The sequence below is a fragment of the Saccostrea echinata genome, unplaced genomic scaffold (genome assembly GCF_033153115.1).
Source record: "Saccostrea echinata isolate AGI-Se365-2 ecotype Australia unplaced genomic scaffold, CSIRO_AGI_Sech_v1 ptg000029l, whole genome shotgun sequence".
NCBI lineage: Eukaryota > Metazoa > Mollusca > Bivalvia > Ostreida > Ostreidae > Saccostrea > Saccostrea echinata.
The window spans coordinates 5,939,591-5,953,575 of record NW_026889778.1 but is presented as its reverse complement, the minus strand read 5'-3'; the positions used below and the strand labels follow the sequence as shown (position 1 = coordinate 5,953,575).

The following is a 13,985-nucleotide window of genomic DNA, read 5'->3' as shown; positions in this document are numbered from 1 at the left end:
ATGTTTGTTATATCTGTCACATTGTGACGTTTTCGCTCATTTAGAGACGTCATCGTATGAAGATGATGGGCTTCGAATTAGACCTATACTCGGCACTCAGGGCCATTGAGCAGTGAGGGTTCTTTATCGTGCCAACGCCTACCTTGACAGGGGCCTCGGTTTTTAAAGATCTTATCCGAAAGACCCGTGACTTTCAATTCAAGCCGGGCGGTTGGCGATGGAACAGTCACTACCTTTGTTTACGTCGTAGGTTTGACGCGGTGCGGCAACGAGAATTGAATCTGGGCCTTCCGATCACGTTCGCGAACTCCCCACCACTATTCTACCCTGACCACTGATGTAATTTTGAATAATTAAATAATCATTACCAGATCCAGATTGGAGGGAGGGAGGGGTCAGGGGTCTGGAGAAATATCTCTGAAGGATTCTCAGAGTTACTGAATTTAAATCATCAACTGCAAGTGACAAAAAATGACCCCGCATAGGAACCCCTCATTTGCTTAATAAAATAACTTTTTGTGTCAAATTTTTATGTTTTCCTAGAAAAAAAATTCTTACATCCGCCTTTCTGAAAACGTTAATTGAAATACAATGTATCTCTTTTTTACTTACTCGAGAAAAGTTTGTCTTTCCTTTTTCCAATTTTTATTCTGATTCATTTATACATTTACTTGTTTATTTATCTATCTATTTATTTATTTTTGGGATGGCTAAATTCTGGTTTACATAGTTAATGTGCACGTGTAAGGTGTCAAACGAAAAGTACATTTCTCTTAAAATGATTTAATACATAATTATTGATCGAAGCAGATATGGTAAATCAGAAAATATACCTTAATCAGCTAAACTGTTCTTCTAGCAACCACCCCGATATTACGTAGACTATGATTTTACTTTCAGTTTTGTTATTGTCATCTTTGTCAACCGGAAGTATCAGCTTTCGTAGTTGTTATCAGAATATGCAAATCAGATAACCTGTAGATCACTCCATGATATGCATGCTTAACTTATTTGTCCTTTCACATACATGTATTCAAGTTTCTAACAGACAACACAGAACAGAATTTCAGAGAGCCTGATAAAGAAATTAAGATTCCTTTGTTAATGTTTCTATTGAAATAAATTATCACTTATTATTTATCAAAAAAAAATTTACTTACATATGTAATTCTAACAAACTCTACCCTTTCAAAAGTAGAAAATTACTCAAGAATGAGTACTTCTTATTTGATAATAATACTATTGATATTTGATAACAAAGCAAGCTGTTGATTTTACTTTTAATCCTTTCTGTCTATGTTGTTTTGTTTTAAATTTATAATATGTTGTTCACAATCCTGTAAAAGCATAAAATCGCAGGATTTCATAACCTCAGCATTTTCGGGCCTTAAGTTGATTTTCTTTTTTCAAAAGTAAGATAGCGTTGTCTCTATTTTCCTCTTCATTCTTCTTAGATAATGGCACTTAATGATTCTATAAACTTTTGGTGAAAAAAAAAATCCATCAACTGAGTTCTTGCTTTACGTTGCTTCGTTGAAATGGTTATTTACTTCAAGAGTATTTTGATTTGATTGTTCAGAGGTATATCACTGAAAGATGATCAACTTTTCTTCTTTGTTAATAATCACATTCGCTTTGTCGGTATTCTTTTAGCATTGCACCTATTTAATCTTCTAATGTCAGGGTCTCACGGAACACTGTATTTCGCAGATTGTACAAAGGTAGTTATGTTAGGTGATACTTTTTCCAGGGTTTTTTTTTTCTAAATGAAAAAAAAAGATGACGGATAATGCACGACCTCATAAATCCCATAAACATTACAAAATTGTGAGCAGAACATAAAACACGGACGCCTGGAAACTCCAGAGGTAGGATTAGGTGCCTAGGAAGAATAAGCACCCCTGTAAATCGGTCACATCCACCGTGGGTGCTTTATATTGTTCAGATATATGAAAAACATAACTTGTACGCCCTCACCATCAAAACGGTATACATGTAATTCTGTGTATATGCAAACACGAAGAACACACGTTGTACAAGATCATATTCTGAAATGTTACATTATAAGTTTATTTCATGTACTGGATCACCTTTACTTCTCCTTTTTCATATAATCCCACCCACTTCCCTTTCATCGCTGTCCAAACCCAGTCCTAGGGGCCTAGATAATTCGCAATTATCCACACATCTCAGAAACTCTCCATCTTGATCCAGAATGTGCAGACAGTCGTTGGTCCAATCTGCTACAATGATCTGACTCAGAGAGTCTGTCACTAGCTGATTTGGATCAAATTTCTTCTTCCCTATGGCTGGTGTACCATCGTATCGTAATCGGACTCTTCGTGTCTTGTCCACTACAACTACAGCGTCACCATTACGATCAGAGGCACAGATATCTTCATTGTTGTTCTCTGCAACAAAAAGGGTCCATTTACCACTTCCATAGATTAGTTTTTCATTTTCGTCTTTAAATATTTCCTGTTCCACTTTCTGTCCCTGATAATAGACAATCTTATTTTTGTTTCCTTTATACAGATTAACCAGAATGTCCCCTGATTTGGTACTGGTCAGTCCTGCTGGATTCCAGTCCTTTTGTGTCGTGATCAATACCTCTTTTTTCCCGTATCTTACAATGTTCGGTATTGTTTTCTCCACTAACCCAAGCTTTATCTGATCCTAAACAGGCCAGTCTGTATAGAGGTTTAACTGCAGTAGGAAAAATGGTAATAACTCTTGCTTTGTCTAATAACTCTCTTGCAGATAAATAGGACACTTCTTCTGGCAGGTTGAGGATTGATGTCTGTGTCAGTGAAGCCCTGTATTCACCTAACTCTATACTGAGTTCTCTCCCTTGAACTTTGTTAGTTTGCAGTGCAGGAACGGACAAATAAATATTTAGACCAATATTTCTGTATTCCATAAGTCTAGATGTGAAGTTTGTGACTTTAGCAACTTTTGGATTTGAGGTATTTCTTTGTTTTCTTGAACTGTTTTAATCATGTCTGGAATCAGATTTTTGAGTTTGGCTTGGTGTATCTTCAGTACAGCCAGGTGGTTATTTCTCATGGAATTGAGCAAAAATCTGAGCTTAATGAAGATGCTGTCTACTTATTGATGCCACAATTTTCTGTGTCTCTCTATTTCTTTTTCAACTTGAACAAATTTTTTCCATTGCTATAGCTTTGTCCTTTTCTATATGTTCATTTTTTTTCATGTATCTGGGAATGATATTGCATTCTATTTCATGATTTTCCTTCTGGATATCTTTTTTTCTTGTCATTGAAGTTTTTCGTATGTCCTGTATGCCATGGCCATTATGGGAAGTGTTGACACATTTCATGCAGACAAGGTCATCACACATTTGACAGTGGCTCTTACATCTATGGTTAGAGTGAAATTCACACGTGTTCTGTCTTCCTGTTCTTGAAGGGAACGATGTCATGTGTGAGAGCCTGGTGCTTGTCCACATGTTTACTGACACAGTCCACACATAAACTGACTTGACAGCTGTTACAGAATTGCGTGGTGGTTTTATCACAAAGGTCACAAGTGATGACCTCCTGAGCCCAGGAGATTGTAGTAGCCATTCTTTAACTTTATTGTGAAAATTTGAATCTGTAAATAAATTATCGATACAGGAAATTGTTTAAATGCATGATGTTTCCAATATATTATTTTATTTTAGATTTTTTTAAAATTATTTATCAAAGTCAAGGTCATTTGAGGGTACATAGATAGCCCTCTGGATATGCACTCTTATTAAAATAGTATTATACTAAAATTTATTTCAAAAGTTCAATTTCTGACAGACTCACAGTGCATAACGAGGTTTTGCATATTTTTGAAAATTATCTATATCTTCTTTACAAAAGATTCTTGAATCTGCCGACTGGGGTTTTATTGTGTGAAACCTACAGTGGAGAAACTCTTTTATTTTATTCCATATGTACCTTACATTGACTTCAATATGCATGCCAAGTTTAGGGGAAATCTACCGTCTTGGTATTTTAGGGACCTGCTCAAAATAAAGATACATTTACAGTAGGATTATACGGCAAATCTATTTCTCATTGTCTTGTCCTGACAAATGGTAATTTAAAAATACAGAATAATAACAATAATTCATTTGATGCAATTTTGAATGGGTATATAGGTAATTATAATGTACAAATATTTCCTTTTAATGTGAACTAAAGATAATTGTAGAGAGCAATAAATATTTGACTTTGTGTCTTTTTGTTGAAATTCAAGAATACAATATTTAACATGCAAGGTTAAAAGTAAAGAAGTACATTAACTTTATTTGAAAATTTACGAAGACATTTCAAAAATAATTACTACAGTTTACTGTAGTAAGCTCAGCTTAAAGTCATTTTTTACTATGAAATTCAAAACATTCTAATTCTAAAGTGCCTTTTTATCATATGGAAATATTACTTATATATTTAAATGTCATTTCCATTATTAATATGAAATGAAATATTATGCCCTTAAATCTCAAAACTTTTAGAGTAAAGTTTCAAAGTAAAATTTTAAATTATCATCAAAGTATAAAGAGCAATTCTCTATAACTACTGACACTTTTTGCGTGCACGGTCATCGATTTTGATGAATATTTGATTTGTTATTATGGTTTGACAGCAGAAACATATATCAGACATATTTTTGTTGCTAATGTGTCTTGGTTGTCATGGTAAGAGACGGAAGAAAAGATATTCCACTGCTTTGTTAGTTGAGATTTTGACTGCGAGAACCTGAATGACAGCCGTTTTTAACACCTAATTACGACTGTTTCATGTCAATTAATCCGTAAAACGATTATATTATAAAAAGATAATTATGTTCAATTTTCAAGAAATTAAGTGAGGTGACAAAAACCCTTTAAGAATAGCATAGATAATACAAGCTATGGACCGATATGATGAAAGCTGGATATGATAAGTTATATTTTGAAAACGTACCTTAGATATCTGAAACTGTTCTTCATCTTGTCACCTGACCAGTATTCCACTTTCGGTTTGGTGTTTTATGACGCGTCTCTCACTTCACCATACCTTACGAGAGTTATTTCTCTTTTCACATACCTGTCTTGCAGATTAGAATGTAAAAAAAAACTTAAAGGTCAAACGAAAGGGTTCTTAACACTAGGATTTTACTTTTTAAACATAAAGATTGGTATGAAAGAATGTCAAATTTCGTTTAGTACAAAAAATGCCTTTGCTAAAATCTCTTTGATATGGACAGTACTGACGGTTGTCAAAAAAATCGTTTAATGTTGAGGCTATATGGTACCGCTTGCAGGGTGGCTTGCAGGAGTTATCTCTCCAAAAAGTGCGTACGAGTCATCCCGCATTACAACGGTGATAATCATGAATTTGTACCCTTATTAAAAAGTTACACATCAGTGGTTATCTAGAAAGGTTAATGTTTATTTAATAAGTAAAACGTAATAATTAAGAAAAAGAAAGTGAGAGAGACAATTGAAGACAATTGAAGTCCTCTAATTGCTGATTATGGAACATATATTGCATTCGAACTTGGGGGTGGAGGGGGAGGGGGTATCGTCACAATAATTTTAACATTATATAAAATATTCACTTGAAAAGAAAGATGTTTTACTACCCCCCCCCCCAAAAAAAAACAATTTATGATGAAGTTTATTTTTTTAATTATTTAATTATCTTTTATATAATATAATATTTTATGCACATATTTAATTTTATTTATTTATTTTTGTAAATACATGTACATACCTTTTGTTTATCACTCGAGACTGCGATGTTTTCAGTTACCTTTTGTTGTTATTCTTTTCTTTTGACAAATGTTCACTTGCTTTGTCATTCTCGCAGACATGGTACGATAACCGAACGTCTTTCTTCTTGAAATTGAAACTCTTATAAATTAAAATTAAGTAAAACAAAATTAGGGAATTTTGAATCAGCGAATGCCGGTATGCAAAGACACTACATAGACCCTTTATTATATACTTATTTATAATTTAATCAAGGGTCGAAAGGAAGTTTTTTTTTAAAATGTCTCAAGTTATTTACAGTTCTCTCTCTCTCTCTCTCTCTCTCTCTCTCTCTCTCTCTCTCTGTCTCTCTCCATCTCTCTCTGACGGTAGTGAACCCTTGCCTCAATCCGTGCTTGCTGTGTAATACATTTTAATCTAACTTTTCAGACACTCTTAGCTTTCTAGTCATCATCTTCTAATTCACAAAATTATTATTTTTTCTTTTTTTAAAAAAATATATTTCATCTCATATTTTCACAATGAACATAACAATTCCATGATAACCTTGTAAAGTTTACTAATGATAATAGCGTTTATAACATAGGTCCAACTGGTATTTCAAAACTATCCCAAAAATAAAATTCAGCATCTATATGTATGCCCCCCATTAAACCTCTTTAAAAGTCTTTAATAGTGATATTTATTTTCTTTAATGCATAATATGAATAGAGAAATGTTTTAACGCCGAGAATCAACATTTAATAGTTCTAAATATGTGTATAAAAGTTACGACATACTAAAGGACCTCTACCGACCGCCTAAGTTTTGCTAAGATTGTCAGACATTCTTAAGTCCTTCTTAAGCATGGGCTTAGACTTAAGTACTCCTTATGTTACGATCCCCAGAAAATGAAACTGTCCACCTCTAACAGGTACTACATTATGTAGCTTGTAACTGTAAAATGTACAGATATCAAGTTACGATACTTCCTACCTCTACCAGGTACCAGATTTCAATGTTACCTACCTCTAACAGGTACCAGATTTCAATGTTACCTACCTCTGACAGCCAGATTTCAATGTTACCTACCTCTAACAGGTACCAGATTTCAATGTTACCTACCTCTAACAGCCAGATTTCAATGTTACCTACCTCAAACAGGTACCAGATTTCAAAGCTACCTACCTCTAATAGGTACCAGATTTCAATGTTACCTACCTCTAACAGGTACCAGATTTCAAAGCTACCTACCTCTAACAGGTACCAGATATCAAAGCTGCCTACCTCTGACAGGTACCAGATTTCAATGTTACCTACCTCTAACAGGTACCAAATTTCAAAGCTACCTACCTCTGACAGGTACCAGATTTCAAAGCTACCTACCTCTGACAGGTACCAGATTTCAATGTTACCTACCTCTAACAGGTACCAGATTTCAATGTTACCTACCTCTGACAGGTACCAGATTTCAATGTTACCTACCTCTAACAAGAACCAGATTTCAATGTTACCTACCTCTAACAGGTACCAGATTTCAATGTTACCTACCTCTAACAGGTACCAGATTTCAATGATACCTACCTCTAATAGGTACCAGATTTCAAAGATACTTACCTCTAACAGGTACCAGATTTTAAAGCTACCTACCTCTGACAGTTACCAGATTTTAAAGCTACCTACCTCTGACAGTTACCAGATTTCTTTATTATACTTTCATGTTAAATACTAAAATCTGATTGGTTTAGGAGCATTTAACAATTCGTAATGTTACCCTCAGCGTTAGCAACACACTTGACAACGGGTAACATTACGAAAATATCACATGCGTTCAAATCATGCGCGTACGGTTCACCGTAGAATTCTCAAAACGTCGGTTGTGCGTTTGAAAGAAGCCGAATAAACGACGTCAATAAAAGCTTGCATCCGATGTAGCTTACTTGAAAACAACAAACGACAGACGAAACATCCTTGCGAGTGCAAACTTTAGATGATAAAGGACTTTTTGAGTAGCAAACAAACAATAAAGAGGTTGGTAAATCTTTTCCGAAGCTTTCTTATTGAGAAAAATAGAAGCGGGGAGTTTGAAAGCTTTCTAAGCGTGAACTTAACGACGATCTCCGAATTTTTTTTTGACACCCGAAATCAATAAGACATTCAGTATAATAAAATAAATAGTGCACGTTTTTGAGGGTAACAGTTGAAATTGACACCCCTCGGAAAACCATTGTCAACCTCCGCTGACGCGTCGGTTGACAATGGTTTTCCTTATTGTGTCAATTTCAACTGTTACCCTCAAAAACGTGCACTATTTATATAATGTTACCTACCTCTTACAGGTATACACCAGATTTCAATGTTACCTACCTCTAACAAGTACCAGATTTCAATGCTACCTACCTCTGACAGGTACCAGATTTCAAAGCTACCTACCTCTAACAGGTACCAGATATCAAAGCTACCTACCTATAACAGGTACCAGATTTCAAAGCTACCTACCTCTGACAGGTACCAGATTTCAATGTTACCTACCTCTAACAGGTACCAGATTTCAAAGCTACCTACCTCTGACAGGTACCAGATTTCAATGTTACCTACCTCTAACAGGTACCAGATTTCAATGTTACCTACCTCTGACAGGTACCAGATTTCAATGTTACCTACCTCTAACAGCCAGATTTCAATGTTACCTACCTCTAACAGGTACCAGATTTCAATGTTACCTACCTCTAACAGGTACCAGATTTCAATGTTACCTACCTCTAACAGCCAGATTTCAATGTTACCTACCTCTAACAGGTACCAGATTTCAATGTTACCTACCTCTAACAGGTACCAGATTTCAATGTTACCTACCTCTAACACGTACCAGATTTCAATGATACCTACCTCTAATAGGTACCAGATTTCAAAGATACCTACCTCTAACAGGTACCAGATTTTAAAGCTACCTACCTCTGACAGTTACCAGATTTCAATGTTCTTACCTCTAACAGGTACCAGATTTCAATGTTACCTACCTCTAACAGGTACGCATTTGAGTTAAGGCTAGGTATAGGTGTTTCAATGCAAATGAGCTAATAAAAAAGCCAAAGTGGTATATTTATAATTCAGAAAAAAAAATTTGATTTATTTTCTTATGCATACTTAGTACCCACGATATGATATAGCCAGTGCACATTATGACGTCATATTATGACGTCATTGTTCTTACGTACTGGAAGTAATAAAACACATCAACAAAACAGCTTTGGGGCAAGGGATTACCTTATTTAATTTTACAAAAAAATTGTATAATGCCGCGAAGAATATTCTATAGATTAATAAGACTGCTGCACAAATCCTAGGCAATTTCTCATTTGATCGGAATTTGAGGAAAAATATACCGGACTGTACATTTTTTCCCATATTTAACTTAAAACTTTGTAAATAGAAATTATATAACTGAGCTGCTGATATTTGTGCAGCAATACCAGCAAACTTTGAAATATTTTGTTTCTAAACATACCTTGTTTCAGTTAAATAAAATAGATCATGCCCTTGCGCCGAAGCATTTTAGTTGATGTCGATTATAATGTTGTGTAGTAAAGAATAATAACGTCATAATATGACGTCATAATGTGTACTGGCTTTTTCATGTCCTGGGTACCAAATATATATTAGACAATAAGTTTTAACTCTCTCTGTAAAATAGATATAGTCCTTAGGCATTTTAATTAGTTTATTTGCATAGAAATGCCTATATCTAGCCTTAACTCACCTGCGTACCAGATTTCAATGTTACCTACCTCTAACAGGTACCAGAATTCAATGCTACCTACCTCTGACAGGTACCAGATTTCAAAGCTACCTACCTCAAACAGGTACCTGATTTTAATGTTACCTACCACTAACAGCCAGATTTCAATGTTACCTACCTCTAACAGGTACCAGAGTTCATCGTTACCTACCTCTAACAGGTACCAGAGTTCAATGTTACCTACCTCTAACAGGTACCAGATTTCAATGATACCTACCTCTAATAGGTACCAGAGTTCAATGTTACCTACCTCTAACAGGTACCAGATTTCAATGTTACCTACCTCTAACAGGTACCAGATTTCAAAGCTACCTACCATTAACAGGTACCACATTTCAATGTTACCTACCTCTAACAGGTACCAGATTTCAAAGCTACCTACCTCTAACAGGTACCAGATTTCTAAGAGGTTCCAAAATATGAAGTAACTTTCTTCTGACAGGCACCACATTATGAAGCTATAGGTACCTACCTGTAACAGGCACTAAATTATGAAGCTACCTACCTCTAACAGGTACCAGATTATGATGTTACCTACCTCTAACAGGTACCAGATTTCAAAGCTATCTACCATTAACAGGTACCACATTTCAATGTTACCTACCTTTAACAGGTATCAGATTATGATGTTACCTACCTCTAACATGTGCCAATTTATAAATCTACTTTTCTGTAAGGAGTACCAGATGATGAATTCGCCTTCCTGTAACAGATAATAGATTATGAAGGTGCCAACCTGTACCAAGTTTCAGATTTTGAAGCTATCCAAACTGTATTAGGTACCGTGTTTTTAAAGGAGCCTTTTTCTTTCAGGTTCCACATTATAAATAGTCGCCTGCGTTGTGCAGTGGTAAGAGCGTCTGCTCTAGAGTCGTGGAGTAAGGAGTTGATCCTTACGTCGCGGGTTCGAATCCCACAGTGGGGACCGATCCCTCAGATGAGACCGTATAAACCGAGGTCCCATGTTGCAGTAGGTGCTGGCACAAAAAAGATCCCTCACTGCTCAATGGCTCTGAGTGCCAAGTATAGGTCAAAATTTGTAGCTCTCCACCGGCAAGTGGTGGCATCTCCATATGAGTGAAAAACTCGAGAGGGACGTTAAACAACAAATAAACAAACACATTTTAAATAACGTATCTCTATTAGGTATAAGATTATTAAACTACTACCTCGAACAGGTACTAGATTTTGAAACTTGATGCTTTTGTTTAAAAGCTTCATCTCTTTTCTCATGTTATATATATGCCAAGGCAACAATTACACCTACACAAAACAAATAATGAGCCTGTCTTGCTACAATACATGAAAAATTAAATGTTATGGTTGTAAAGTTCATATTGTCATTTTGTATACATATTGTCGTCGGCGACAATATGCACGCATCCTCATTGCAGACAGTGTCGTCAATCGACAGATAATGTTATCGGCTGAAAAAATTATATATATATATATATTTGCCGACATAACGAGCTTTCCCTTCTCGTACATAATGTCGCATCACAGCATCACAGCTAGTGTTGCTTAATGTTTTTGAAGTTTTTTAAATGTAATTGTCGTGTAAATCACATAAGCATATCTGTCTGAAAGCCTATTTTATGCAGCGCAATTGTCAAGGTTCATATTGTCCTCCTGTTTATATTGTCGCGGGGGACACAAACTACTTGTACTAATGTGACGAGTGCAAATAACATGATATTATATAAATTCATCAAAAAAGACCAAGAATATCTCTCTCCCTCTCTCTCTCTCTCTCTCTCTCTCTCTCTCTCTCTCTCTCTCTCTCTCTCTCTGTGAAACTTCAATCAAATGCCCGCTTTCTGTCAAAAAAGAACTTTCGCCTCACTGATAAATAAAAATTGTGGACCCCAAACACTAATAACTTCAGTACATGTATAAGAATAACGCAATAAATAATTTACGGATAAACATTGCTACTGAACAAAAACTTTATTTCAATTTCCAAGTACATAATACAAGAAAAAAAGAATAGGCTGGTTTATCAGATATTAAATATCTCAAGAATTACGGTATCTTGACATATCATAGTGAAGTACATAATGTACATCAATCCTAGACACAATTTTTCTGACCAAAACATTTTCTCCCTACTGTATTGCGAGTTATGAAAATTGTTTACTTATTTAACTGGCGTACACTTTGTCTATCCTTCTGTCTGTGTGTGTTTGTGTGTGTTAATCTCTCTCTCTCTCTCTTCAAAACCTTTGTAAATGTTCAACACAATACATCGGCCACAAATTTGCAAATGTTCACAGCTAGTACATACTTTCGCCGACGACAAAATGTGCCTGTACATTTTATCTGTACATTCTATCGTCCATTATACAGGATGAAAAAAAGGCTCGGTACATATTGTCGCCTCAATATGTACCGATGGTCGACAATCTGTCCAGTGAGGTAGGTACATGTTGTCGCCCTCGTGTCGACAATATGTACAGAATGACAATATGTGCCGTCACCAGGCACGTAGCAACAGGGAGGGGCAGAGGGGGCCTGCCCCCCCCCCCAATTTTTTCCGAGCATTACTTTTTACTATTGAAATGTTCATGGAAAAACCGGTTGCCCCCCACCCCCACTTTTTGTTGTAGTAAATTCAGTTAAGGGTAATATAGTAGTGTATGAATAAAATTTGGTACTGAAAGTACCTTAACACACCCCCGCCCCCCGAAATAGGATTTTCGAGCTTTGTCAATTTATTTTTGTTTGTCAAGTTTTTTCAGGTGAGTTGATTTGTTTTTCGCTGCCTCTACCCGCCCTTTTTTAAAAAACTATGCTATGTCCCTGACCGTCACAGTCCTGTCTAGAAATTTAACGCTTGACCCAGTGGCCAAGAATTTCACAAATCTTCACAAAACACCGTTACTCAATTCAACTTTGTACTTTGTTTGATCCTTGATGCACAGGAGCAGAGAAAAAGATTTACTATAGTTCACTATACATGTATAATCAATAGAGCCACTAAATAATCAACAGAGCCACCAAATAATTAATAGAGTCCGAACCTTAATACATGAAACCATGATCCAGAGGCCATATATTTCACAATTTTGGAAGAGGTACACTTGCTTATCATAACTATGGAGTTAGTTTGTATTATAAATACCCAGGAGTAGAGAAGATTTTCAAAGAATCACAACATTCACTATATGATCAATAGAGCCCCTCTCTAAGCACAAGAACCCCTGATCCTAGGGAAGTGATTTTCACAGTTTTACTAGAGATTTCAAGGCCGTAACTACCACTGAGACAAGTGAGCCAAAAGCCTTACTAAGATTTTATAGAGTTTTTTGAGAAGTGAATAAGCTTTACTTTGAACTGTAATAATGTTTGTCTTTGTACTAAAATGTACCTTTTAAAATGCTAAGAATGTCTGAATTGATTACAGATTGAGTAATACACAGTAGCCAGTAGAATTCAATTTATTAAGTTTTAGATCAAACGACAGAGTACTCTAATTGCATAAAAATACCACTGAATCCGAACTCTTGTGTGCAGTGTATAGAAGGTTCTTAAAATTTCAGTTGAGCACATACTGTAGCTTAAACCCAAGAATTTAACTTCTGTCAAAGCCATAACCCACCACTAGATCAGAGTTTCTGCCCCCTGTTGACAGGTGATTTGTGTTATTGTGCTGTTAGATATCTTGGTCTCCTTTAGTGCCACATGGTAAAGCTAACAGTTTGTCATACAATAAGGACTTATGGAGGTCTAATCTGATGATCAATCTGAGATTAGAAACTCTTTTTCAACTTGTACAGGTAGTTTGTGAATGAGAACTAAAGGTGATGCATTTGTAATGATTACAAAAGAGATCATAACTTCTAGGTCCAGGGAGAACTAGTCATCTAAAGAATTGGCATTATACATTTTTTTAACCAGGACACAAACATGCAAACTGTACATGTTGAACAAATTATCAAATAAGTCGAATTTATGACCCTAATATCACTGTGCCTATGTCAATTATATTTTGACAATGTATGGTCAATCAGAGGTGGATACTTAAAAACTCAAAGGAACTTTAAGAAAATTTGAAATTATAATATTTTACCAAAATCAAGACCATCAAAACTTACGGCTTTTCAACACTTTATACAACCATTCCTCACGATAAATTGAAGTCCAGGCTTTTTGAAATCATAGAAAGCTGCTTTGTCAATAAAAACGGAACTCGTAAAAATACTTACCTTGTCACTGGTCATTTGCAAATTTTGATAAGTTTAGATACACTGCTGGTAAAGTGCGAATCGAGAAAATGTTGGTTTCGGACACTGACTACTATTGGCACCTGTGAATTGTCTGGTTAAATTTTTATTTTTTGAAATAACAAAATAAAAATCATTTTTCAGAAAGTAAATTGACCAAATAGTTAAGCGAATGTATTGCTTTCATACCCGAAAAGCGCTGAACATTGAAACATTACATGTAAATAGTTGT

General features: G+C 35.4%; 2 protein-coding genes across 2 annotated transcripts in view; both read right to left on the bottom strand.

Annotated features, from left to right (window-relative positions):
- Positions 1-1,458: 1,458 nt before the first annotated feature.
- Positions 1,459-13,985, bottom strand: part of LOC133194883 (uncharacterized) — a 79,742-nt gene continuing 67,215 nt past the window's right edge. Inside the window, exon 2 of the mRNA XM_061330784.1 lies at positions 1,459-1,480. The gene's annotated coding sequence lies outside the window, so the exon portion shown is untranslated. The remainder of the gene's footprint in view (positions 1,481-13,985) is intronic.
- Positions 2,107-3,587, bottom strand: LOC133194889 (uncharacterized). Its single transcript, XM_061330789.1, has 2 exons — positions 3,405-3,587; positions 2,107-2,676 (listed from the first exon to the last, which is right to left on the bottom strand). Exons 1-2 carry the CDS (start codon positions 3,585-3,587, stop codon positions 2,107-2,109), a joined length of 753 nt encoding a protein of 250 aa, XP_061186773.1.